Source organism: Amia ocellicauda, chromosome 7, assembly GCF_036373705.1.
Source record: "Amia ocellicauda isolate fAmiCal2 chromosome 7, fAmiCal2.hap1, whole genome shotgun sequence".
Classification (NCBI taxonomy): domain Eukaryota; kingdom Metazoa; phylum Chordata; class Actinopteri; order Amiiformes; family Amiidae; genus Amia; species Amia ocellicauda.
The window spans coordinates 3,325,684-3,352,500 of NC_089856.1; the positions used below are offsets into that span (position 1 = coordinate 3,325,684).

At 47.8% G+C, this 26,817-nt stretch overlaps 1 protein-coding gene across 11 annotated transcripts in view; it reads right to left on the reverse strand.

The window, feature by feature from the left end:
* Positions 1-26,817, reverse strand: part of LOC136752541 (nuclear factor 1 X-type) — a 145,880-nt gene that overhangs the window by 68,175 nt on the left and 50,888 nt on the right. For 10 of the 11 annotated variants that reach the window (XM_066707949.1, XM_066707955.1, XM_066707948.1 and 7 more), the window contains one exon: positions 19,803-20,334. In XM_066707949.1, the coding sequence (XP_066564046.1) occupies positions 19,803-20,334 (532 nt within the window). Of the gene's footprint in view, positions 1-19,802; positions 20,335-21,272; positions 21,890-26,817 lie in introns of those variants that run through there. The other variant, XM_066707953.1, reaches the window with a different exon arrangement.

Sequence of the window (26,817 nt, forward strand, 5' to 3'; positions counted from 1 at the left end):
AAATAAAGATGATTAAAAAATCACCGCTTGTTTAATGAGGACAGACGGCAGCCATCTTTATTATTATTATGATGATGATCTGGGGGGATGTCAGTTCCAGCCCAGCCCAGATTAATCTCTGGGGGGGCCTGTGACTGATGCCTCTCAGAGATCAGGCGTCTGCAGGAGGCTGGAGTGGAACAGGCTGCAGCGCCTAATGGGAACAGGAACCGGGCTCCCCTTTCGGGCCCCACTTACATAAGGAGCGCATTAGCCGAAGGTGGGTACGTTTATTAGGCAGCCTTCGAGGACGGTGAAGTGCAAACACCAGCCCTGTCCAGAAGCCCGGCGCTGTGCGAGACACTGGGAAAGTGCTCAGTCGCCTTCGATTTCCCGTTCGGCATCTCCCGACAGAGGCCTCCACAGACACACACGGTCAGGATGGCCTGGAAACGAAAACCTTTCAAACTCTTTCAAGAAATAAATAGATACAAGTTTTGTTTGTTGAACAAATGTTAATTGAGAGGCAAATTGCTTCATCATTAAAATACACACATATACTTATTTGTTTGTATAAAATATGAATACACATTTATTTTTGCCGGGTGAGTTCTTTTTTCTTTTCCAAAGCGAAAGAGCTCTGAGCGAGGGATTAATCCCCGTCCTCCGGGAGATCGCCAGGAAGCCGCAGCCCTTGTTCAACACCCCCGTCTGTGTTACAGAGTCGGTTCCTGACACCCGAGCCGAGCCGGTTCTGAGGACGCACTGACAGCCTGAGTGCGGCCGCCTGTCAGGTGAGTCCAGCTCTCACTCGGCGCCGCGGCGTCCCGCTGACACCCACCTGACAGACCCAAACCTCCCCCCTCACTTCGCCGGACGCGGCCAAAAGATTCGTTTCCCTCGCTTTTTCTTCCTCTCACTCACTTTCTTGTTTTTTTGGGTGGGTGAAGAACATTCCAAATCCTCCCTCCAACAAACACGAACAAACTCAAATAAAAAAATCACTGTTCGGCTGTTTCTCTTTTCTTTTTCTCCTAGGGACCCTCAATCGAAAGCAAATGTGTCGAGGCGAGGCGAGGCGTTTCCGGCGCCGTGTTGACGGCTCTCTTGGCCCTGAGAGGAGAGCGTTTTTCAAAGGTGTTTTGAGCTCCTGATTTTCGGGAGGCCGGTGTAAACACAACCGTAAATTCAATCACTCTTATTGTTTTTTCCCCCCTACATTTTTAAACGTTCTCTCAGATGTCACCTTAGAAATCTCAGTTTAACCCTTTCCTCTATGTGATGGGGGGCTCTGAGTAAGCCAGTAAGCCCGTTCCCAGCGGTTTCCCTGACTCAGGCCCCGCGTCCACGGCGTCACTCCCGGCTCGGCAGCATTGCGCCGGTTTTCAGCCGTGCCTTATTTAATTTGATCCTGGCATATGTGTATAAAAATGGTTCCCCCACATCTACACTGTACTGTGCATTAGCTGGCAGCCTGCCCCTCTACAGCACACAGCGAGACTGCAGGGGGATTGACTGTAATCTGCGGCCGGTTTACCAGGGTGAACCCGAGCGGGGAGGGGGTCGGTGCCGATTTGGCAGAGGGAGCCGGGGAGGGGCCACAATGGGCCCCACTGCGCCAGGCCATGCCAAAGACTCTTATAAAAGTCAGCGTGTAACACACAGACAGGGCTGCTGTGAAAGCCCACGGGGTGTGTGTGTGTGTGTGCGTGTGTATGTGTGTGTGTGTGTGTGTGTGTGTGTGCATGTGTATGTGGGGGGGGTGTGTGTTAGAGTTTGTGTGTGAGTGTGTGAGTGTGATATGTGTGTGTGTGTGTGTGTGTGCGTGTGTGCGTGTGTGTGGGGTGTGTGTTAGAGTGTGTGTGAGTGTCTGTGTGTCTCATAACTCCCACTCACGCTGGGGGCTTTTCTGGGGAAGTGGTGCTGAGTCCGAGTGGCAGCCAGTAACAATTACAGCCCCCTCTGAAAAGGCAGCTAATTTCTCTTACAATTACAGCCCCTCAGTAACGGCCCGATCGCCCACAGCCGGTGAAATAAATCGCCCTGTCAGTGGCTGCGCTCTGCCGCGGCAATCCCCCCCGGTAGCGGCGGGGGAGCGGGGCAGCGTGAGTAATGGCAGCGCGGGCTCCGGCAGCCCCAGCGAGAGCGGCAGGCTGCATAAAGCCGCCCTTTAAGCCTCTCCTCGCCGCAGCAGAAAGGTAGAGCTGTTTGTGTTGGCGCCGAGACAGCATACCACATGTCTCTGTAATATTCAGTAATGTGACCTCAGGAAACCCACAGCGCTGAGGAATATCTAACCCAGGCCCTTCAGCCTGGCTCTGCCTTAAAGGGGCCCGCACCCTCGCGTTCTCGGCCCGGGAAACCACACCGGGACGCCGGCTTTCATTCACCAAAGGGCTCCTCCGCCCGAGCCCAATTTGCACCTTATTTACTGCATGAAGAGAAAAGAAAACAAACTGCTGCACGCCAGGAGGAGCGGGGAGCTGGGCTGAGTGCCGCTGCCGCCGTCGAGCGGGGGGATGTTGTCAGGAGTGGGTCCCCACCACGAGGCGCGGCCACATTGGCAACGCAACTGGGTCAATACCAGACGTGCTTTTCCACTGGCACGGTTTGGGCTGGGAAACACCGGAGTGATGGATGGGGCTCAATTTACTAATTTGACTGGCGGATGCGAAGAGCGCACCATGGTTTTGAATTGTTTAAGTGATGCTCATAAAGCAGTGCTCACAATCACATCTGGATGCTAAAGGCCAAATAAATGCACAGGTTTTGTCTTACATTTTTCCCCCTGGTCTTCTGCATTTAATTATCTTTATTTTTTTTAAGCTGCCATGTTTGTTCTCGCGGACTGTTCCGGCTGTAAATCTCTCTCTCCTCCACCAGCTCCTCACAGGCAGAAGCTTCGGACCCAGTGTGCCACCCGCGCTGATTGTTTTAGTAGCAACACCAGCCACGGGTTTACTGAAATTAAGTTAAGGGCTAACGAAGTTCAGGGTACTAATTGCTGCCCCATGGTCTCTGGCAGTGCAGGGGTGCAGTGAGGACAGAAGGGACAACTGTTCGCTCTCCTGCTCTAATGACCTCTCAGGCGAGGGAGTGTCGGCCTGGTCATCAGAAGGGACTACTGCCCACTACTGTATTAAGGACTGCAGTGTCGTCCTGTGCTGTGCTGTACTCCCTGACTGCTCGTCTCTGTCTCTCTGACACTCCCTGCTCTGGGCGGCTCAGGTCTCTACCTGTGCTGTCATTGTGAGCCCAGGGCACGGCCCCAAACGCCCTGAACGCGTTACCTTGAACAACCTCTCCTCGGTGAGGGGCGGGGCACGGGCACGCCCCCACCACGCCCCAGCCACGCCCCGCCACCGCGTCAGAGCGACTGCAGGCCTACAGCTCACAACGGCAGCGTCAGTATTGTGCGGCCCTCCCAGCTGAGGTGCCTGTTTATCCTGCTTCGGTGCAGGAATAGACACGCTGTTGTTCCTCCGTCACTCAAAGCCACTCGATGACACTCTGACACAGGTGGCCTGAGGAAAGTCTTCTGCCTCCATTGCTTTATCGATGCCCGACGCACACGGCCCGGCGTCGATGCATCAAATCAAGAACAGCAGCCCCCGGCATAAGTCATGTGATACCAGCAGTCATAAAAACTATGAACGTTATAATAACTACAGAATGAGTTTTCCCTCCATGCTTTTTAAAAATACACACGAGCGCCCACAAACTCGCCGTCCTCTGAAACGGAGAATAATCTAATTAATTGCGTTATTACATGATTCAGACGAAGCACAATACTATACGATTTAATCAGGGGGAGGGGGGAAACTAAATGCAACTACAATTAGACATCAGAGAGTTACACTCACATCACTCAGGGCTGAGATGAGAGAAGGATGTGTACAAAGGTGTTGTGTGTGTCCAGTGAGCTCTGTTTACTCCCACTGTGCTGTGCAGCCAGCCAGGAAGATTCACACGCTAGTCCGTGCCAAGCTGAGAGAGGCATTTTCACAGATCCGCACTCGTCCTGCTGCTCCTCAAGACCCCGCTCTGAGAAAAGCCTCACTGTCTCTTTCGTCGACACACACCTAGACCACTGGTTCTCTGTCCAGGTCCTGGGACCCCCTGTGCCGGTGGTTGTGTTCCAACTGAGCTCTCAATTACTTAATTGGACCCTCAAGTGAACTCATTTGGAGGATGTTGGTTTTGGAGTGAAAGGGATTAAAAGGAAAACACGCAGGTGAAGAAGCGGTAGAAGAGTTAAATAACAGTCCAAACTAAAGAAAATGTATAATAATAATTTGATATGACAAGCAAGAAGAGAGCAGAATCCAGCCGGGCCCATTGTGCGGAGGCGGCGCTCCCTGGACGGGTTCATTTCAGCCGTCTCTCACAGTGATCTATGGCCCGCTATCGGCTTACGGCTCTTTCAGGATGAACTCAATACGCCAGTCGCCAGTTCGCCCGGATCCCACACGTCCCTGAGTGAAAAGCCGTTCTCAAATACATGATACGTGCACTCGGGTCTGTGGCAGCTTGCATTTAATCAGCCGCATTAATAACAAAAGCAAGAAGACACACACACACACACACACACACACACACAAGCAACACAAGGCTCTGTGGAGGCATTTAGCCCTGATGTTGTTCTGGTTGCTGCCAGTTGCCCCTGCATCACTGATGGGGGGGGAGGGGGAAACTTGAGAGTCTGCGGTGGCATTATCACAGGAGGTGCCGGGACCAACGGGCATATTACAAAAGCCACCCGAATAAAAGGCAGACTGGGGGAGAGAGAGGAGAAAAGAAAAGGGGGCACGAGAGTCTTACAGCACATTGGTTTCAGCTTGAAAACACAAACATCCTTATTATTATTCACTCTGTTTTATAGTGTCTTCTGTTTTGCATTTCTGGCTCTGATCGCGTAACGAGCAACAGCAGTCCGGCGGTCTCTCACAGCCCGGCGCTGAGAGCCATCCAGGGGTCTGGACGTGCGCAGAGACGGGGGGCCCCGGGGCGCAGACAGCAGGCCGGGGGTCAGAAGCCGAGCTGCCTGGCTCGCCCTCGCAACGGCCCCTGGTCCCCCCTGGACGGGCCCCCGCATACAGGGGACGTCTGACCGAGTCTCCTCTCTCCTCTCTCCTCTGCACAGGCGGCTACACAGGGTTACCCTAGCTGCCCCCCTCCCCTTCCTCCGATCCCGGCAGAGTGCGGAATAAACACGGCTCAGTTTGAGAAATAGAGAGAGAGCGAGAGAGAGGGAGGGAGAGAAAACCACATTCAGCTCAGTTCACTCAAGCCTGTGAAAATTCCATAACATTTTGACATCTGTCTTCACCAGTTAAGTAAACTGACAGGTTTTACGTCAACAAAGCGACTGAAAAGACGGGGGGGACATGATCGGTCGCTCCGCACACCATCACAATAATGATGGGCTTTGTGCGCTATTGTTTATATATATAGAGAAGAAAAACAATGGGGGGAATGAAGTGAATTTAACGCAAATGAAGAAATAAAAGCTGGGCAGATCCATTCCAAGCGGCTTCTTCAAGCACGCGAGGACGTCGACCACAATGAGAGCGAGACAGGGGACTATATTACAACAGAAAACGGCTCCAAAAGGATGCATTAAAAACCGGTCACTCAAGAAACTCATGGACACCGAGGCAGGCGACAAACGATCACTGGCAACGCACGCAACACGCCTGGGATTAATAATAATGATCATAATAATATATACATCAGTTTTGGCGATTAGTGGGGCTGACACGGGGTCCGTAAGGCTCCAGTCTCTGTAACTGCGCTCCCTCCAAGTTACTCCCACACGACACTGTGCGCCGACACTTCACTGCTCTATGAGAGTCTCTGCTGAGCGGGCCGTGATCACAAAACACGACACATACAGACAAAATCACGATAATGAGATTTTAAACATAATTTGCCAGGGTGGTTAACATTACGCAAAACAGAGTCAAATCACATCGGAAGATCGGGATTCAAAATGCAGATTTTACATTTTTTCCGATTGTTTTTTAAAGGAACCCCTCTGGGCATCACACAAGGACAGTCAGAGAGAGAGAGAGAGAGAGAGAGAGGGACACACACACACACACACACAGAGGGCCCAGCAGCGAGAGCAGTTGCTGTAACGAGGATAATAAGGAATCACGCTGTGCTATTGCCCACTGACCACATCAAGGAGCTGTGCTATCACTGTTCCAGGTAGCTGTCTCTGTCCCCCCCTCCCCTACACAACCACCCTCACCCTCCATTACACACGCACATCCCTCCCCCTGTAATTAGTGCGCAACAAAAACAGCGGGAGCTTCCAGGGACAAACGATCCCCCTCGTCTCACGGGCCTCCCAGCCCGAGCCGCCAGCTCAGAGGCCTGCGGTCGAGGCTGTTTACTCCCTGGGCATGAGCGTCCCAGCCCTGGTATGTCACCGCGCTGGCTTTTCATACAAAACAGAAAACACAAAATCATTCAAATGAAATTAAAAGAGAAGGAAAAAAACACACAGACATGCACAGTAACTCTCAGTGTCCTGGCCTGGGCTCTTCAGTCTCCTCTGGCAGATCTGGGAAAATGGATTTCTGCAAAGTTGCCTAAAAGAATGTCGGTAACAGCCTTCAGTCACAAAAGCGGTGCGTCCCAATGCCGACAAAGACAACACCAAAACACACTCTCTACCCCTCACCCTGTTGCTGTTCTCCAAAGGGTTGAGGATGGGTTTGATCTCTTTCTGAACAACGGCGACACAATAACAGAGTCCATCTCGAGCGAAACGAACACAGGCCGAGATGAGAGAACGCGGCCTGTTGACGTCTGACAGCCCTCGTCCCACGTCACGCACAGATACGGGCCGTCAGAGACCCGCTTCAACTCTGACAGAAATCACTCAATAACGGGGTGATGAAGTATCGAGGCGAGATCTATTAATTCAAATAGCTCGGTTAGACCCGGTGAGGGCTGACAGGAAACTGGCAACAGAGAAACCTTAAAAATGTTACGATGACACCTTTCGTACAGGTATCCCGGGGGCGGGGGGCTCTGAAGAGACGTGAGGGGTTAATATCTAAAATTCAAAACCACGGATACCCTTTCAAACCTCAGGCGACTTCGATCAGTTCATCACAAGAAGCTGGCGTGGTGCGGCCAATCAGAGAGAGGGCCGAGTTCTGCCCGGGGAACGAGCGGTTAAACTCAAACGCCTTCCCCTGGTCCGTTGCTCGCGTCTGGAGAATTCCACTACTAGCGCGTCGAGCGCTGCCTCAAAACCTGTAAATCCTCCAACAACAACCCGAGCGCGATTACTGGAAAACACTGAGTCACTTCCCGAACGTCCGAGAGAAGGGAAAAAAAAAAGATTGTATGCGTCAGTACCAAAATAAAATAATGATATATGAAACGCCGGAATAATGACGTGAATTTGAAGAGAGAAAGTAATTGTGTATATATTTATATATGTGTGAAGAGTGTTCTTTTTCATGAACACCTTCGGACACGTCACAGAAGGCTCTCTGTGCGGCTGTCGTTGCAGTGAAAACACACGTTGTGATTTTGTTTGGGAACGGGGTGATTCAGAGAACTCGGAGTGTGTAATGTGTAATTTGGGGCTGACTGCTTTATGTTCGGCGAATTAAAATATTACGCTTAAGTCAGTACAGAGAGAGAGAGAGAGAGAGAGAGAGAGAGTGTTGCTCTGCTGGGCCGCCTTAACTCAGGTGAGGAAAGCTCGCACTGCGAGCTTTCCTCACCTGAGTTAAGGTGGCCCTGCGGAGTAGATCTCCTACCTCCGACATGTTTTTGGCGTGTTACTGTAAAAAAAAAAAACTGTGTTGGAAGTGCCAAAGCGTTCGGGGGATTAGAGACACAACGGGCTGATTGGATACACACATGTGAACGCACTGTGGAAACCAGGCCACAGAAAAGACATTTGGAAGGAGTGGGGTGGGGTGGGGGGGGGCGGGAAAGGAAAAAGAAAAAGGGCCGCATGGTTTCTTAACTACTGCCTTCTGCGTCCAAAACCGCAGATAAAATCGACCGCAAACGAGGCACACATTTCTTTAATTCCTCGTCGTGTCGGTTCCGAGAGCTGCAGCGCTGCGATAAAACCGCCGCCGAGAGGAGCCCCGCTCTCTCCCGCCGCCCTCCGCCTCCCACTCCCCACAGCCGTGCGTTCAGGCCCGTTCATCCGCCGTCTCCTCCTTCTCCGGCTCTCCGGGGCGCGCGGACACGTCAGTAGGACTTGGATTGCTACCCAAACCTCCTAACGTGTTAGAAATGAAACACACAGCGGGGAAATGAAACCCTGCCTTTCCGAGGAAATTCTTGTCGTCCCCACGGTTTCGTTTTGAGAAGCGGTGTACTTTCTTTCCTTTCTTGCATTTTAAGTAATGTGGGAACACAAATTACAATTATGATTTGTTTTTCTTCTTCTTCTTGGGCAATCTCTCCTGTATCCTGACCAAGAACTATAGATATACATATAGATTTACATGGAGTGTAACTGAAACACAAAGCGCCAGATACTGAGGTGTTAGTGCGTGCTCCATTTTGTTCTCGGTGTTGTGCAGTCTCAGTTTAATATGGCACAGCTCTGTCTGATTACAGCTGAGACGAGAGCTGTTTCATGTTCAACACGCACTGTCTGCTGCCGCTGATCTTATACACACATGTACATGTTTATTCACTCTTTCCAGAGCTGCAACGACAGATTGCCGGAGTCTTTACCAGCGACTGCAACCATTCCTCACCCTGATGCACCACTCCGGCTGCAGCGCCGGCGCCCGGCCCAACCAGGGACTCGGCTAGTGCTGCGTCTGCCGCGCTGCTGCCGAGAGCACGTCTGGGTTTTCACACGCCTGAGAGTCTGCGTGTGTGGTGCACACGTATGTGCCATGTGGTAGCCGGGGGTTCAGGTGTGTGCGCGAGTGTGTTTGTGTGTGCGCTCAGGCGAGGGGGCACATATGCTCCAGTTTGATGCCGTTGGTTGTTGTTTCATAAACGTACTCACTCACACACACACACACACACACACACCATACATTTATATCTATACTTGTGTGTTTTTTTCTCTATTGATAATAGAAGAGAGAACATCATGCTGTCTTACACACACGTCTGAAACCTTATTTAAAAATCTTAACAAAATAAAACAAACCCGAAGCTCTGTCAGTTTCTTTCTCTGTGAGGGTGAGGTCAGTGGATTGTATGGTACCAGTGAGATGGACTCTGTACCAGAGAGCACACGGCGATGCCTCTAAGAGTGCCAGACATGAATCAAAGACTGTTGCAACGGATGGTATTTTATCGTCATTTTGTTTTTGGATATATGGAAGAGGTACCGTTAATCATCCTTACGTCGGCACTTCTATGGGAATGAGGGGGTCTGGTAATCAATCAATCAATCAATCAATCAATCAGTAAGTAACAGTTAAGTATGTTGTGTGGAGGTCCACAGTGTCTGAGTTGCAGGGTCTTCACGGCAGACCCTAATTGTCTGCAGGGGGCGCAGGGGGCACAGGGCCTATGCTTGCAGCTCTGTCAGGCAATAAGACACAGTCAGTAATGACTCTGTTACCCATTCCAGTGCACGGCTCTATCCCACAGGTCTAAGCATTGTTTAAACAGTGTTTTTTATAGTGTCCATCTGAATCTGTGTGCAGAGAGGGCTGGGTGTGGGGGGCAGGCAGCCAGGAACCTCTCTAAGCTAGCAACCGTCACAGAGAGACTAGGTAACCAGTGCTACAAAAGAACGAGAGCCCCCAGGGGCCCCTGTGCCAGCTGTACCCTGCGGCACGTCCAGTGACCCGGCTATACAGCAAACGGGCATCTAACTCTGCTCCGTAACGACCACAGTGCCACGCCCACGCCAAGGGCCGCCAGTCACCACCTGGCGTGGCGTCCCTCTCCTGGCTCTGGGCGCAGGCAGGCAGGCAGATGTGGACTGGGTTTATGTCCCCGGCCCCCTGCGCCCACTGGCCCGGCCAGGTCTGCTGATTAAGGTTACAGGGGAGAGATCGAGCAGCTGGCCAGGCAGAGATTTCCCAGGGTGGGCGTCGGTGCGCGGAGCTCAATCGCTCGGCAGCAGCTGCTGGTCGGGTTCATGGGTTGTAAAGGGAAGCTGGCCGGTCAGTACGACTGTAGGATGGGCCTCGGGCTTCTGGCGTGTTTGCTGACGTGTGTTTGAGGACGCAGCTCAGAACCTGGCACTCCCCAGACTGACTGAGTGAGGGGGGGATTTTTGTTTAACGCTTTCTGACCTAGAGAAGAGTTTTTAGCTGTTATTTAAGGCTAAAACGCAGACAAACAGCAAGAGATGACACGGGCGAGCACAGAGAGGAGCCGGGAGCCGGGAGAATGAATTCTGCAGAGGAGCCAAAAAAACAAATAAGAGCTTTGAAAGTTGCGTTGCAAATTTGAGACAATAGGACTGCGCTGCACATGTGCAGGAAACAAACAAACAAACAAACAAAAAACAAACAAGCAAACAAAAACTCTGCGGCTGGCGTCGATGCTCGCCTCTCCCTGTGTGCGGCTCCAGGTCTCCACCGCGGTCAGATGACACCCCCAAGAAGAGGCCTGGATGCCGCTTCAAACAACGACAACAACACACAGCCGCTGCGCTGCCAACTGGGCCGCCCTGGAAGCGGAGTGGACACCGAGCAGGCAAGGCATGCTAGGAGACACTGTGGCCATAGAGCCGCCAGCGGTGGGGCTCTGATCAGCTGACCGGCCTTCGCTGAGCGACGCCCCCCCGCTCCACAGCAGGTACGGCACACACAGGTACAACGCCTCTCACAGGGGTCTACATCACACTGGACCATGAGGGATTGGCGTGTTGACACGCGGGTTGACTGATTGATTGATTGATGGATGAGAAATGCCCCGTCAGAAACAGTGCTGCTGTCCTTCCTGGGCGTGTTGTTGTTCAGGCTGTATATATGTTTGCTGATTTCACTTCATGTCTCCGTTTGCTGAAACATATTTACGCCAATGAATTTAATAAAATAATGCTACTACTACTAATAATGATGATTATAACAATTAATAACGCAATAAAAAGCTAGAGCTGACTAGCTGCTCCGTGGCGGCGCCCGCGTTTCCGCTCACATCTGTGGCTGCCGGGACGAGGGCGGTGAAGGGGTTAAAGGCAGAGAGAGCACAATGCCTGCTCACCTTCGCGGGGGGTCCGTTTATAACCTCCCTTTAAAACCAATATTTTAATAGCCTATAAAACATAACATTTTTCCATGATAAATATTCCCCCGTAAGGCAGGGTGTCGTGCTGGTGTTTCTCATTACGCGGCTCTGGGCCTTCCTGCGCGCCACGCTCTGTGCCGGCTGGCTGTGCTGCCTGACCCGGGGCTGCTGCCACACCACAGGTAGGGCAGGGGATAATCCTCCGGCGCCACAGCCACCCACCGCCCCCGCACACTGCCGACACACAGGGCCACAGACACACGGACTGGGCCCCGACAGGCAGCACTGGCCCCTGACTCACGGACGCGGCTTCCTGACGCACAGAAGAGGAATGAAGGAAAAAGAGAAAAGACAATGTATAAATTATAAAGCAAATAATGAATCATCCAAAGATTATTTCAAAAATGTGTGAAGGACTCAAAGCAATTCATGTCACTCCAGTAAAAAATAAGTCAAAAATAAATCAATTAAAAACAATTCACCAGACCGGCTGCATGTAATGGAGTTTGTTTGTTGCGGTCAATCACCTATTTTAACACCAGCCCAGTCCAGCCCAGCACAGCCTTTGTCTGTGCGGTGAGCAGAGGACGCCGCATGTCTGGCGCGGTGCGCGGCGGCTCTGCCGAGCGGTGAGAAGTGTGTGCCCCACCTGAGCACCGCGAGAGACGCACACACACCCTGACAGCCGCAGAAGGGTTTGGCTTGTTTTGTGCATCTTGGCAGACAATGCTTTGGGTGTGAGAGACAGCAGCGATTACGGCAATTATGACTTCAGCACAAAAGAAACAGTATATATTTATATGTAGATATATACATATAGATATGTACAGTAGAGTAATAATAATAAATAAATCAAATACCTTCACACATGACATAATGTGACGCAAACCATAATTTAATTGATATTAGAATGATTTCTTCTCCGTATTGTATTCTATAATTCATGCCAGTACAGGAACAGCAGCCCAGTGACTCTGTACGCGTTTAAACCCGAAACAGAGACTCAGACCCTCGAATCGGCAGAGAGAGGGAGTCAGACCTGCAGGTGCAATGATCGAAGCCCAGCCGAAGCATGACATTTAAAAAATAAAGGCAATAACTATAAATAAATGATTAAACATGCTATTGACACGTGACGGGTGAAGTTTTTGTGCCGGTAGATCTGCAGCCCCCCCCCCCCCCCGCCGCAGGTGGGAAGCGGTCTCAGACGCGGTGGGCCACGGCACGGCACATTCTTTCCAGCTTTAAAACAACCCCACTGTTTTATAGGCCACGCATATCCCCCAACTGCCGCGCAACGGTTACAAGCGAGGAGGGAAACTAAATCACCTCGAAAATACCTGCCAGTACCAGAATCTGCCCCCGCGCCCGGGCCCTGCCAAGAAATAAATAATAATACAATTAATAATAATAATTATAATACAGCACTGAACTGTGCATCGTAGGAAACCAGCCCAACACAGACCCAATGAGCAGCTGCAGGTCTTTGTCTCGAAAGCTTGAAGTGTGTGACTTCTGAAACCGTTTGAGAGATTTGTTATTAATTCATTAATGTATTTATTTGACACAGCGTGCTGCTAATGCTAGCCAGGGCTGAGGTGTACAGGAGAACAGGGCGTCAGTGTCTGGAGTGACACAGCCAAAGGGTGTCCAGACGTGAGAGCGTATTCATGTGAGTTGCAAGCAGATACTGTATATACTGGATATCAATCTCTACTTGCATGTGAAGATGTATGGATTATTGGAGGAAAAAACCCTGGATTGATGTTATTTTTTATTTGAGTAAAAGATTAAATTAAAATAAGATTTTATAGTACACATAATTTGAATATGAATTAAAAATGTAAATAAATACAAAATAAGAACCACAAGGCTTAATTATGGAGTTCAGTGACTAAATGAAAATCAGCATGAGCCGATATTATACTTATAATTTATGAAATCAAATACCTCTGTGTTTTAATGGCTTTATTCGGCCCGAGGTGGCAGCTTTGAGGAGGCAGACTGCATCCATTTAGCGTGTGTACAAACAATACATGCATAATGCATTACAAACACACACCAAACGTTTTGGCCTTTGTTAACTTGTATTAATAATTATCAACCTCACTTTCCTGTTTGTTGTCCGTAGACTTTGATGCCACGGCCGGCTTGTGATAAAAGCGGCCTTATAAATGCAAATCTGTCACGTTTCGCCGCCGCTGCGTGTTTCTCCCGCGTCAGTTTCAATAGGATGATGCGGGTCTTTGATGGATCTATTCTGGGACCATTTGGCCGATAATGGGTTTGTAGTGCGGCACCGGAGGCCTCGTGCTGATCCGTCTCCGTCCCGCTGTGTCCCATGCACATCAGACAGGTGCGTCAGCCTTAAGCAGTGCCGGTGTGACCCTAACAATTGTCGGACAAGCCCACAGAGGCATTGACTTTCTGACTGCTTCTCGTGATTTGGATTAGAGGTGGAAGCCCTTTAGCTTTGCGCGGGACAGAAACACAAGGTACAGTCATGTCCCACAGACACCGGGAACAGGGCCGGGACGGTTGCGTGTCTAACTGCCAGTGCCGGGTAATTCACCACTCCTTCTCTACTGCCTCTGCTCCCATGGCACGTTTGTCAGGGGTGCGGCGTTAGGCTTTTTAATTACAAAGTTTGCACCAGCGAAGGCGCAAAAAGATGCATTAGCACCTCGTTCACACCCGGGTCCCCGAGCGGCCGGGACGACACAGACGCCGCCAAGCGAGGCAGCACAGCCGGGCGCCAGGGGACACAAAGGGGCCGCTGTACGCGACGGCGCGGCGCTCCCGGCCCGGCCTGGCTGTCTTCACCGCTGCCTCGCTCAGCCCGCTATCTCGACACAGAAAAGAAAGAAGAGACGGCTGAATCTCTCCCAGATAAAACCACACGCACTTCATGAATGGGCCTTTTCAGCTGCCGAGAGCCGGCCTGACTCAGCCCCAATTCCCAGGGATTTGCCAATCAGAACTGAGCCAGGCCCAAGGCCCCAGTTGGATCTGCTCCCTCGTCTCGGGCTTGCTGGCTGTGAGACGATTTGCTGAGGATGTCAGAGTAATACGCTTAAAAAATATATAATCTTCAGGTTCTGTTGCAATTCTCGCCTCTTCGTTCTTTTCCTACTATTGCAAATAAAAAGGCCAAAAGATGACAGAGGTAATTATTTTAAAAGACAGCAGTGATCACATTGCTACACTGGCGCGAGTTGATCATGTTTTTCCGAGGCCTAATAACACTTATAGAGTTCACACAAATGTTTTTTTCCTCATCTTTCTGTAGTGCAGAATAAAATAAAACAGTCTGCACATGATAAGAGTTGTGCCCGGACTCTGCTGTGTCTGAATCTGAAGACGGGGAGTCAAACACTAATACCGTGTTTCAAGTTCAGAGTGAGACGTTGTTTAAATCACAAAAGAAAAACAAACGAACAAAACAAAACAGCACAAAGTGTATAAAGTGTTTATAGAAAAGTGTGGGGAAAAAAATGTATTTTTTACTGTTGTAATTTTTAAATAAATGCTGGCTTCTGCACAGCCCCACACAGACAACCACTGTCCGTCAACAGAGCGAAGAAGAGGCTTAATCCCCTCCTGAGTGAAAAGACCTTAAAAACAAACAAACAAAAACCCATGAAAGGCAAACAAAGTGCCGCGGGCGAGGCGGAGCTGGTCAGAGAGGTCAGGCCAGAGAACATGGAGCTGCCTGCCGTCGGAGGGAGCGGGAGAGCGAGGGAGGGAGGGAGGGAGAGAGACGGATCAGAGAGGCCCGGGCCGCTGGCACGGCGCGTTGGCGGACACAGGCCGCACTGGCTGGCACGGCGCTCCGGCGGTCGGGAAGGCCGGTGTCTCCCGCGCTCAGAGGAGTCCGCAGCTGCCAGCTCCTCACACAGCACTTCCTTAACATTCGGCTTTCATTCCCGTCTTCTCGTTGTTTCTGTCATGTCGTTTACCTGCCACGCATTCGGTGCTTTTAACTGCAACATGTTCAGATAAAAACATGGGACTTCTTATTTTGTTGCTTTGTTTTTAATACATGAAGATTTAAACTGACTAACTGACTGCGTCCTTTAAAAAATAAATAATGAAAAAAGTCTTCCAGTATTTGCCATTACAGTGCAGTGCAGTATAGTGCAGTAGAGTTCGGTGCAGTGCAGTCCTGGCTCAGTTTCCCCGGCTCCCTCTCGTGTATGCCGGGCTGCTAATGGGGACAGGCCGACTGCATGCTTGGCACTCGTACAAAAGCCTAAGAGAGCCGGCATTGAGGAGACACCGCATTAAGAAAGACAATACCCCCCGCACCCCCCTCAAAATCCTTCTTTTTTCTTTTCAACAGTTTTTTTCTGCCATCCAGATTCTGTGTGCGATCTCCGTTCACAGGGAACAGAGTGACGGAAAGAAAAGTCTGCTTTAAGCGGTACGACTTATTCTTTCAGGTTTATTGTTTTGGCAGTTGTTGATTGGCTTTTAAATTGGTAATTCACATTCCAATCCCGAATAAAGTCTACTTTTAATTATGTATTAAAAATATATTCAATTTAAATATAAATATTGTGAACTTAATTTAAATATGCATAAAGTTGCGGGTATTATTTTATTTTGAAGATACAGCTCCTGAAGAATATGCAAAAATCACAGAAACTGGTATTTCAGGTAGACAGGGATGTAGAAATAAACTAATAGAGGTGGCTGTGTACAAAATGAAAGCAATAACAGTTTACATGCAAAGAAAAGGCAAATTCAAGATTTAAAAAAATAAAATAACATGAGACAGAATAAAGAAAAACGTTTTTTTTTATAGGAAACGCAAAGCAGTCAACCTGTTTTTCATTAATTCTACAGTTTAATAAACTCCTGAAAAACGCCTCTTTACCACCCAATATCGGAGCTCATTTAAAAGCTACAGAAACGAACGTGGAAACAAAACAAGACCAGACTTCAAATGGCGCAGCTTTAGAAAGTGGTCTAGGACTGGACCTTAAGAACAGCCCGGACTACGCTGGAACAATCTGTGTATCTGTGCCTCCACAGACGCCCCCGCGGCAGAAAGGTGTCGGTATTTCACAAAGAGACAGAGGGAGAGAGAGAAATAGAGAGGGAGAGCTCTGTGTCGCCCACCGAGACTGGAAAGGACAGGACAGGGCGCCCCTCAGAAAATAAAAATAAAATACCCTGAGAGGCGGGAGAGATGAGGCAGGTGTTGACCTCAAAGAGACATAGGCTGGGGTGTGTGTGAACATACAGATATGGCTGTAGTTGTAGTTTTGTTCATGTTAAGGTCCACTGGATATTTTCCCTGTGTTCCTGGCATTTCTGTCTGAATTCTAGGGCTCAACCACGCAGTGAAAACCCCCTCAGTTTCCCAGGGTCAACTACAGCCAAGCCGAAAAAATCAATAATGTCCCTTAGCCTTGCTCTTTCTGTGTGCCAATATCCCAGGCTCGTCTGTGCCGGAGGAGAGGTGCCGACAGCAGTATGGCAACACCGGGTGCTTCTTATTCACAGCGAAAAAGCTCTCCTACGATTTTCACGTCCTCAGTCAGAAATCTCCTATCAAAGATCTCGCTTCATTCCCTCTGCATGTCCTGTCACTTGACCTGTGAGATCCCCGCTCTATTAATTGCCACTCACAGACAATAATGCAGCACAAATTATCTTCGTTAAAGGAAAAAGGGAATAAACAGTCTGGGGATAATCTCTTTATATCGCGCGGTGTTATGAATAGAGTTTTCTTCCCAGATATGATTCAATGGGAACGCTCTCACTCGGGTCTTTGTAACCCTGCCTCTCTCTCGCTCTTGCTCCCTCGTTTTCCCGGCACTTTTGCGTGGCATTAACTCCCCCAAAAACAGGCCTTTGAATGCGCTCCTGTCACTGTGTTTATCAGGTCGCAGGAAGTTAATTGCATTATAAATAGAGGACCGAGCTGATGGCACTGTTTACATTCCCGACGAAACAGGATCCATTTAACAGTTTCAAAATATTAGTCCGAGCAGAACAATAAGAAAAGCAAACCAGGCTGAATGTGACCAAACTGCAAAACCAGTACTACTACAAAAACTACTACTACTTCTACTACTACTACTAATAATAATAGTATTCACAATAATATTATTATTATTATTATTATTATTATTATTAAGCGGACTGCCAGGTATGCTTTATCAGTGTGTATTTTCTTAAAAACCTGTTCCAATCTATTTATTTCTTTGCATAAGTGAAGTCGTTTCATTCCCTAATAACATTCTCGATCCCCAAGTCTCGCCCACATTTATTTCTGTAAATAAAGTCTGTGGTGGGGGTGGATTAATTAAATAATTGAATCACAACTGAAAATGTGCATCAGTCTTACGAATCTAACGTGTGTGTAGATGCTCTTTGTGTCGGAGGTGTTGTGTTTCTCACAATCTCAGAATTAAACGTGTTCTGCTTGTAATGCTATCAGTCACATAGTCTCTACTGTTCCCTTACAGACCTAATGCAATTAGCGCCTGCGAGCCGGTAGCCCCCCGCAGCCCCCCACAGCCCCGCACCCCGGTGCAGGGTAAAGCCAGGGCTTTCGCGGGGGTTTAGATAACCAGCCGCTGCCTCCCATTCCAGCACCGTCCATTGTCTTAGCGGGACTATTGTGGGTTTGTGTGTTTTGTTGTGCTGCCCCACTGGTCTTTGGGGTTTTGTGTTTTACAGGATGGCACCCTTGCGCTCACCGCTCCTGCAGTGTTGGAACGGAGCGTAAGCTCCTGGAGACGCAGCACGGCTCGGCACTAATTGCCACGGCTTTGCACTGCTTATAATTATTTCTCTCTCTTTTCATTTCTTTTTAAACACATGTTCCACGTTTGCAAGGTTTGTGCACCAGCTAGAACAATGCGCCTCTTTCTTCCCGTGGAGGTAATGCAGAGAGGGAGAAAAGGGGGACCCCAACTATGAGAGATTGACAAAGAGGGAAGGATGCTGTTGAAATGAAGAGGAGGAGGAGGACGACAACAACAACAACAACACGGGCAGCAGCAGATGAAACGAAGGGCGACTAATGACCGCTCAACACCAGAGGGAGACATGAAGGTCTCAGGCCAGCGTGACACAACACCTCTGCTTTGTAGTGTGTGTTTCAAGCGGCCCCGAAGAGCCAGTATCCCAGCAGCAGAGCACAGCGCCACGAGACGCCCGGCTGGACAGAGGGGATCACGAGCAGCCCGGATCCAGGGCAGACTGGACCGTCCTCCGTCCCCCCGCAGTCCCTGGGCACCTGGGCCCTCGGACCACCGGGCCACACGGGACTGCCAACTGTCACTGCTGCTTGGAGCAACACCTGCCTCTGTGTCTATAGCCTGTGAACGTGGCAATTACACTGACTGCTGTGCTATCATAATAATCATCATAAGCACAATAATAATCATCATAACAATAAGAATTTATGATAATAAGAACAACACATCTTGCACCATTAGCTTATTAGCTTTTCCTTAGAACTCTTTTTAAATCATAAATATTTTTTAAATATAAAATAATCATTAATTATTTTATTTTTTTATTATGAATTGTATTATTAATAATAATAACAACAATAATAATAGTGGTACAATGCACGTAAATATGCTCCAGTCTTACCTCTAATAAAGATCAATGTGATTCATGTTTGTATTTTAATACTCATTCTGAATGTTTTTTAAGCCAAACATTTAACTTTTTCGAAGCAAATTTAAGAATAATCATGAAATTAAAAGGAAAGAAATTTAATTAAAAATGTAAAATCAACAGCAAGAAAACTGTTCTGTGATGAAAACAACATAAATCTCTAAATAAATCAATAACATCGTTGGCACCGTGAATCTCTCTACTGGACACGTTTCCCCTTCTTTTTACGCATTTCAATGTAAAGTCCGTGTTACACTTCGAGCCCCCAGGACGAGCAGCATTTACTTTCTGCGGGATTGACCATCGACACGAGCTGTCCTCACTGCCGGGGGCCTGCTCTACCACAACCACATCAAAATAAGTTAAACTGCAGCGGCGAGGTGAAAATTAAAACGAGGAGGACACATCCTGGCTGATCGATTCATCGTTAAACGCTAGCAGACCGCGTTGAGTCAGACAGGAGGCGTCGCTGACGAACCCGCGCTCAGCCTTTCAGATGGCCTGGTACGAGTCCAAGGGTCACGACCCTCCCGAGACTGGGGTGTGGCGGCGCGGAGAATCCCCAGGAGCCGGGACGCAATTCAGACACACGTGCATCGATACACAAGTAAAAAAGAAACACGAATCTCAAACGAAACGCAATGGGTCGTCACAAAGTGAGCTGAAGTATCGTAAAACAGACATCTGCCCTGACATTTTTACAAGGCCAACGATCCCAAACCACAAGGCAGCCTGGGAAGCGAACCCGGAGGCGAAGCGTGTCACAGCACAGTTGTGTAAGTGAAACCGAAATACATCAACTTCATAAATCATAAACAAGTCAGGGAATAAATAAATAAGTGAATGAACAAAACCCAGAAGGTGTGAGGCTCTTATAAGGGAGTGACTCCGGTGCTGGACAGTGCGGGGCATAGAAGGGGACGTACAGAGCCGCGCCGAGCCGTGCACAGGCGTGTGTGTGTGCTGTGTGCGTCACTGACCTGGCGTGTGGACGAAGTAGGCAAGGTACAGGTCGAGCTCCTTGACGCTGACCCCGATGTGGTGCGGCTGGACGCACAGGCCGGGGTTGGAGCACTGCGGCGACTTGACCAGCCGCTCCCCATCGGTGCTCTCCAGCGGGCTGCCCTTGAACAGGATGACCATGACCAGGTCCAGACGCCACACCTTGTCGGCCTGGCGCAGGCAGTCGATGCGCCGGATCTTGCCCTTCTGGTCGGGGTTGGACAGCACGCAGCAGGGGGGCTTCTTGCCCGTGATGGTCAGCACAAAATCCTCGCGGAACTCGGGCCGGATGTCCTTGCGTAGCTTGGCCAGCAGCCGGGACGCCCACTTCTGCTTGATCTCGGGCTTCTCGCCCAGCAGCTCGTCCTTCACCGCGCGCTCTTCGTCCTTCGACATGCGCTTCTCGTGCTTCTTGAAGTACTTGCGCTTGCGGGCCTGCAGGTTGAACCAGGTGTAGGAGAAGGCACGCACATGGGGGAGTAGGGCCTCGATGAAGGGGTGAAATTCATCCTGCGCGGGAGGAGAGAGAGGGAGAGAGAGAGAGGGAGGGAGGGAAAGAAGGAACAACATCGATGGTTAACATTTCGGAAGCACGGGGGGGGAAAAGGGAAAAAATATTTTTGGCAAAATGAAATGGATTGCAGCAGCAGACAGAAGCATGGCAGTGAGATATGAACAACGTAGGCATTATAATAAAGATAAATATGCACGTCAAACAATTAAAAAAATATATAATACACATATCTTTACACACTGTAAAATTATGAAAACAAAAAAATAAAAATAAAGGCAAAATATCAAGAATTCGCAGCCTAAAAAATAATGAACGAATAACAGGAAAAATGCAGAAATTCTCCTCTCATGCACTGAATACAACTACCCAACACACGCAGTGTTAAAAAGGTGTTGACTCATTAGCAGACGTATTTTTACTGAAATAAAAACTCCCCTTTCAATTTAAATTTGGTGCACAACATTTTTTTTTTCCAGTTGCTTTAAATTTAATCGAGAGAAAGAAAAGTGCCTTTTAAAGATAAATACATTAAGACACTTAAGCCAATAAAAAATAAGGTAATTTTTATCTTAAGGTGATGTGCCGCACCGGGAACCTATGCAAGTCTCCTATACACCGGGTCCCTGCGCAGCACCGGCACAGTACCTGGCCAGATCGCAATCGGTTAAAATCCCTACAATGCATCACTCTGCCGATGTGCCAAATATTTTACCAGAAGATTCCTTCGGTGCCTACGGAGAACGCGGCAAAATGAGGGTTAACGTTTTTTGTAAAAGATCCTACTCTATTGTACTCCGTATTTTTGTCGGCGACTTTTCTCCCCTGGATGTTTCGCTTTTCTTCAATGCGTAGCTTTTTTTATATATATATATATAGAGAGAGAAAATGACAAAATATACCAAAGAGAGAGAGATACAGACAGACTGGTAGTTACCATTTTGCACTTTCATCATAAATTCGGCACGTCGGTCGTAAAAAAAAAAAATCCTGCACCCGTTCTGTTTTCCGCTAAGAACTACCGCTGGTTTTATTGGAAAAACCAGGGAGCCGAAAAATGAAAAAAAAAAAAAGAGAGAGAGGGAGAGAGAGAGTGAAAGGGTAGAAGAAGCCCGACTCGTCCACGGGAGGAGGAAAAGATAAAAAAAAAAAAAGGAGAGACAGAGGGGGGATTTCGTAGCACCGGCAGCGATACTGGAGCTCGGAGCGGGAAGAGAGAAATTACAAAAAAAAAAAAAAATGACAAAACAAAAAACAAGAAGAGGAAAAAAAACAACAACGCGTGGCTTGTGCACAAAATAAAAACACACACACACACCGAAAGAAAAGAAAGAAAGCACTTCTTTTCGCTTCCAAAATAAAAATAGCAAAAAGTCCTTGGCAAAACAGCAAGTGATATTTGCTCAGATCTCGCGGCCTGCCGAAGGAATAGGGAGGAGGGGGGCGCAGATCTCAGATTGTGCAAAAAGGAGAGAGCACCGAATCAGTGTTGGAAGAGCGTGCGAGACCGCTGGCAAACCCGACTGGCTCTTCTTTTTTTTCCCCCTTTCTCTCCAACTCTCTCTCGATCTCTCGCTCGCTCTCCCTCTCTCTCTCTTTCCTTCCACGTTCTTTCCCTAACCATAGCTTGTGCCTTTGCCAACATGTGTAGGGCCCACCTATTTGGCAAAGAGACGCCTACTGGGCAGCCAATGCGCTCGCTTCCAGCGCTGAAAGGGAGGGAAGGGGGGGTGGGGGGGGGGGTGTTGGTGGAGAGAGAGAGAGAGAGAGAGAGAGAGAGGGCTAGAGAGAAAGAGAGCGAGGGAGATACAGGGCTGTTCAGTGAGAAACACACGCAATTTGCCAAATCGACAAGTTCATATCTAATGAATAAGCAAAGTCCAGAGGATATGAATCTTTCATATAGATCATTCCCAACCCCCCCTCCACCTCATCAAACCAACACACACCCATACCCCCCCCGCACTCACATTATGGTATGTTGGCAGAGAATGCCATGAGAAAAACAACCCCAAAATCCCACTAGACCCTGAAACTAACAGCTGCTCCCCTATTTAGCTCAAGAACAAAGAAGCAAAATAGTCAAAAATACATGGTCTTCTGTTTTAAATGTGTGTAGTGGCCCCTCTTGAAGACACGGACACTGGAAAGCGGGCATTTACACACACACGGGGAGAGGATGAGGACTCGAGGCGCCGAACAGCACCGTGGCCAGAGACGGCACCTGTATCAGGACGCGACGGCCCTGGAGTAAGAGAGTCAAACACGCGGTGCAATTATAAACACACGTCCAAAAGATGAAATAAAACTCCCTCGTTATCAAGTCCTCAGTATTTTATTTCCTTACTTTAACTTGGTAATAATTCTACCCCTTTTGACAGCGGATACACTGATAAAACATTTATTCCCCTTCATATAAAGGTCCGACTAGCCTTTTTTCTACACTTACTACACTATACCACACTATACTGCACTATACGTATGGAAGGTCTCTCCGTTTGCCTGAAAGTGTGTGTGTCCGGGGGCAGACAGGCAGGGCCGTGAGAGCTCACTTTCGCAACACAAAGGGACTGCGGCTCCTGCCAGCGTCGTGCCGTGGCCCCCGGCCCACGCGGGGACATCGCGGGGCTCCCGTCAGCGTCCCTCTGATCCCACAGGGTGACCAATGCCATCTCCACACGGCCGCCCGGCCTACGCGGACAGCGGGCCGCTGGCCATTCCTCAAAGCGACGCACTTTGGCTTTAACGCCCCCCCGGTGTGTGTGGGAGAGCTCAGAGCGGCGGGGCTGTGGGACAAGGGATCACGGACAGCTTCAGGGTGGCTCGGTTCTGTGTCTGTATGTTTTTAAATCGAAGAAGAGGAGGAATGGACGTTACTCTTGATATCTGGAATAGTGAAGAGACGGGGAGATGGGCCATGCAATCGCACGGACCCGGGAGATGTGGGGAACTGGACACGGCAGCTATTCCATTTTGGGTTGATTATTATTTTTATTATCACAGAATTATTTTTTCTTAGAGCAAACAAAGATCTGATTTAATTGAACTAATTTCACAGCACAAATAAATATATTGTGTGTAAGAATTGTATCTGTTCTCTGCATCTCTACAAAATAGAAAATGTAACATCCACTTACAAAAAAAAGCCAACATGAATGAATGTGTGTATTACATATATTTACTGTATTTTATATAGTGTGAGTCGTTTCTCGCTGGAGGAAAAATACATTCTACAAGGTAAAATATTTAATATCACCTCTCTTTCATTAATTTTTTTAAATACATTTTCTTAATCTCCCCCAAAGCTGTGTTTTGAGGCTCAAATATTAAAAACACAATTCAAACTATAAATGAATGAAAAACGAAGCCACTGCACCCCAAGAGCAGCGCACCGAGCCGGGGGGCCGTGTCCGGCTCTACACCCGTCCCCTCCGTGACAAAGGAGAGGGTCTCCATCTGTAGCCGCGATCGGGGAGCCCTGCTGGGGGCGGCGGAGGATTTTTACACAGATGTGGCATCAATGCAATTCACCCCCAAACGCAGTACAGAGCCGGGCTTGTGTGGAATGCACCCCCATATACACAACGCCGCTGTTTGCCCAGGGACTAAAACCACATAACACTTCTTTAAGCTCCACTTGATATATATTTACGTATTCATCAGAATTTTAAGAATCCATGGCCCTTCAGCCGCCCTACCTAAAGCACTATTCATGCGGACCCCAGTTGCAGCAGCAGTCAATCCCACATTCCCAACAAAACCCCACCAGCATATTCTACAGCTTGTTCCATTTTAGCCCATACCCCACCCCCCCACACACACATATATATTTAAACTTAAACACAGAAATATATTTTCCTACATTACAATACAAAAATCAGCATTTTTGTAACAACTTCCTCAGATAATGTGGCTAATATAGGTTATGCCATATGAACAGGGACCACTTAGGTACGGACATCAAAAAAAGGCACGGAGAAAGAAAATAAAATTACACATCTGTTTCCATTTAATTTTTGCAACAAAGCAGAACTTTTATTATTTCAGCAGAGCTGCAGGTCCTTCTACACTCGGCGCTTACCCTAATTACATCAATTATATTTACAGTACAGAAATCGCGGGTTTTCTTTTATTTATTTATAATAATTTCTTGGCAGATTTCTTTTCTTTTAGGGTTGTGTTTTGCGAGGAGTCTGAGCCGTGCCACTTTCACACAGCATTTTCCTTCTGCTCTGCAAATAACAGGATTGACGCAGTTTTATTTTCGGCGGACGATCCACTGCTGTGACCGTGTAATATTTGTTTTCATCTTATCTGTGCCGACCACTCCGTCTCCGCACCGTGACCTTTACACGGGCCACCATATTCAGACAGGAGGAAACTTTCTTCCCTCGCTTTCACTTTTCCCAAACCATCACTGTGAACGCTGCCTTACAGAGCCGCCCCACTTACTGCGATTGTTTATAAGACAACTGCCAAAAAAAGAGAGAAAAAAATCCAACAGACTGCCGTGCTTGGGTTTATAATTACTGCCACAAACTACACACTTTGTTGCTGCGTTGCGCACATACACACACAAAACACACACAATTTCTTCAATGTTGTAAGATTATAACAGAAAGCAGATTTGAATTATCTTAGTTCATGTCAGTAAACAATCCTAATTAAACCAGATTAGCACACTCACATCCACATATCACATTCATTATTATAAAATAATATTTTTTTAGGTGTGAGCCATGCTCTTCTTATGTGTGTTTTTTAATTACCTTTTTAAAAAACAATTAGTAACACAAAAACTAAAAAAAACTGTTTGTCGAACACCAGGAGGCAAATAAACAAACAATCCACAGAGCAACCAAATTACAGGAGTTCAGACAGAGAGCATGATTTTATTTTATTTTTTTAAAGTAATGTATTTTCTGTAAACGAGGTCCACCTTTACAAAGCCCTGAGTAATAAAACCATTTCCTGTCCACAAGTCCAAGATCTCTTGTAGCAACAAACTGGTATTCGCATGAATTCGGCCGTGGAAATCTCCTGCGAAGGTTGGCAAGGCTTTTTCGGACGCCAGTGCTTAAATATGGGTTTACCGAATATAAAGTAACTTTGATAAACAAATCCCTGGACTTTGCACAACACAATTTGACAGGTGCACACAATTCAAAATGAGTGAAGCAACTGCTCTCTAATAACGCATTTTCACTTGCAGGAAAAGCACAATTAGTAAAGCCCTATGTTTACTCATTTGTCAGCCGTGCTTCAGTTTTATCACGCACATCTCCAAATGTTTAAATGGTGCCGAGTCTGAGATGTAATAGATGGAGCACAAACGCTGCTGCCCGAGTGAATCTGAGCGCGAGTGCAGGATTTACAGCAGCTATGGGGTAAAGTTGAATAAGACACAGACACTCTTTATGCAGCGAGACGGGCCATTACTGCAGGGCCTGTGAGAGCGCCGGTGCCTGTAGTCGGAGGCGAGGGCCTGTTTGCCTTCCCTGCGCTCGTGGTTTCTGCCCGCGCCACTTTGCCTCGTTATTTCAGAAGAGCACATCCAACATCTTAAGTAAGAATAAACAATCTAGTAACACTAACCTCGCGAAGTAATTGGCATGCAAATAGCAGCTGAAATTTGCGTCCGTTTCAGGACAAAATTCCCCTTCCTATTTAACTAAATAACGCCCTCAGAAGAGCCCCTTCGCAGGAGCAGCACTTTTGAATAGCAGCCCAAACCATAAAGCAGTTTTTCTGAATCTGTAACACACACACACACGCACAAATAACAATTAAAGGAAACCTAAAATAAATTAAGAGAAATTCAGGCCTTCTTCTATGACAGTGGGCTGAAATTAAAATTCACTCGGAAATGTGAATGGTCATAATTTGTAGATGACATTGTGCAGAACTGCTTTTTAAGTATAACGTATTTTTCTGTATTAAAAAATATGAATAATTGTGGAAATGCACATTAACGGAATACAGTACATATATATATATATATATATAATCATTATGCCATTATTATTATCATCAATAACAATTATCATCACCGTCCTGCAGTTCTTTATTATAATATGTTAGAATGGCACTGATTTTCATTATTAGGAACTTAAACTTACATAATTAAAGACAGCACTGATGTATATTTTTTATTGTTTCTAAATATTATTATTATTATTATTATTATTATTATTATTATTATTATTATTATTATTATTATTACACGATACAAACTGGATTACCTATCAGACCACAAAGTATGGAGCAATAAAATCTGCCAAGACAATTAAAACCCAAATAAAAAATGAAAAATGACAAACGCAGCAGTGCCAGAAGAGAGATTTTATTTTCCGAATGGGATGCCGAGTTTTCCCAGCTTCGGTTTTGTGAAAGAAGAACTAAATAAAAAAGAGAAAAGGCCCGCGTCCATTTGACCGGCTTTATTTCCATTAGTCATAGCAGAGAAACGAAGAAGGAGCTGC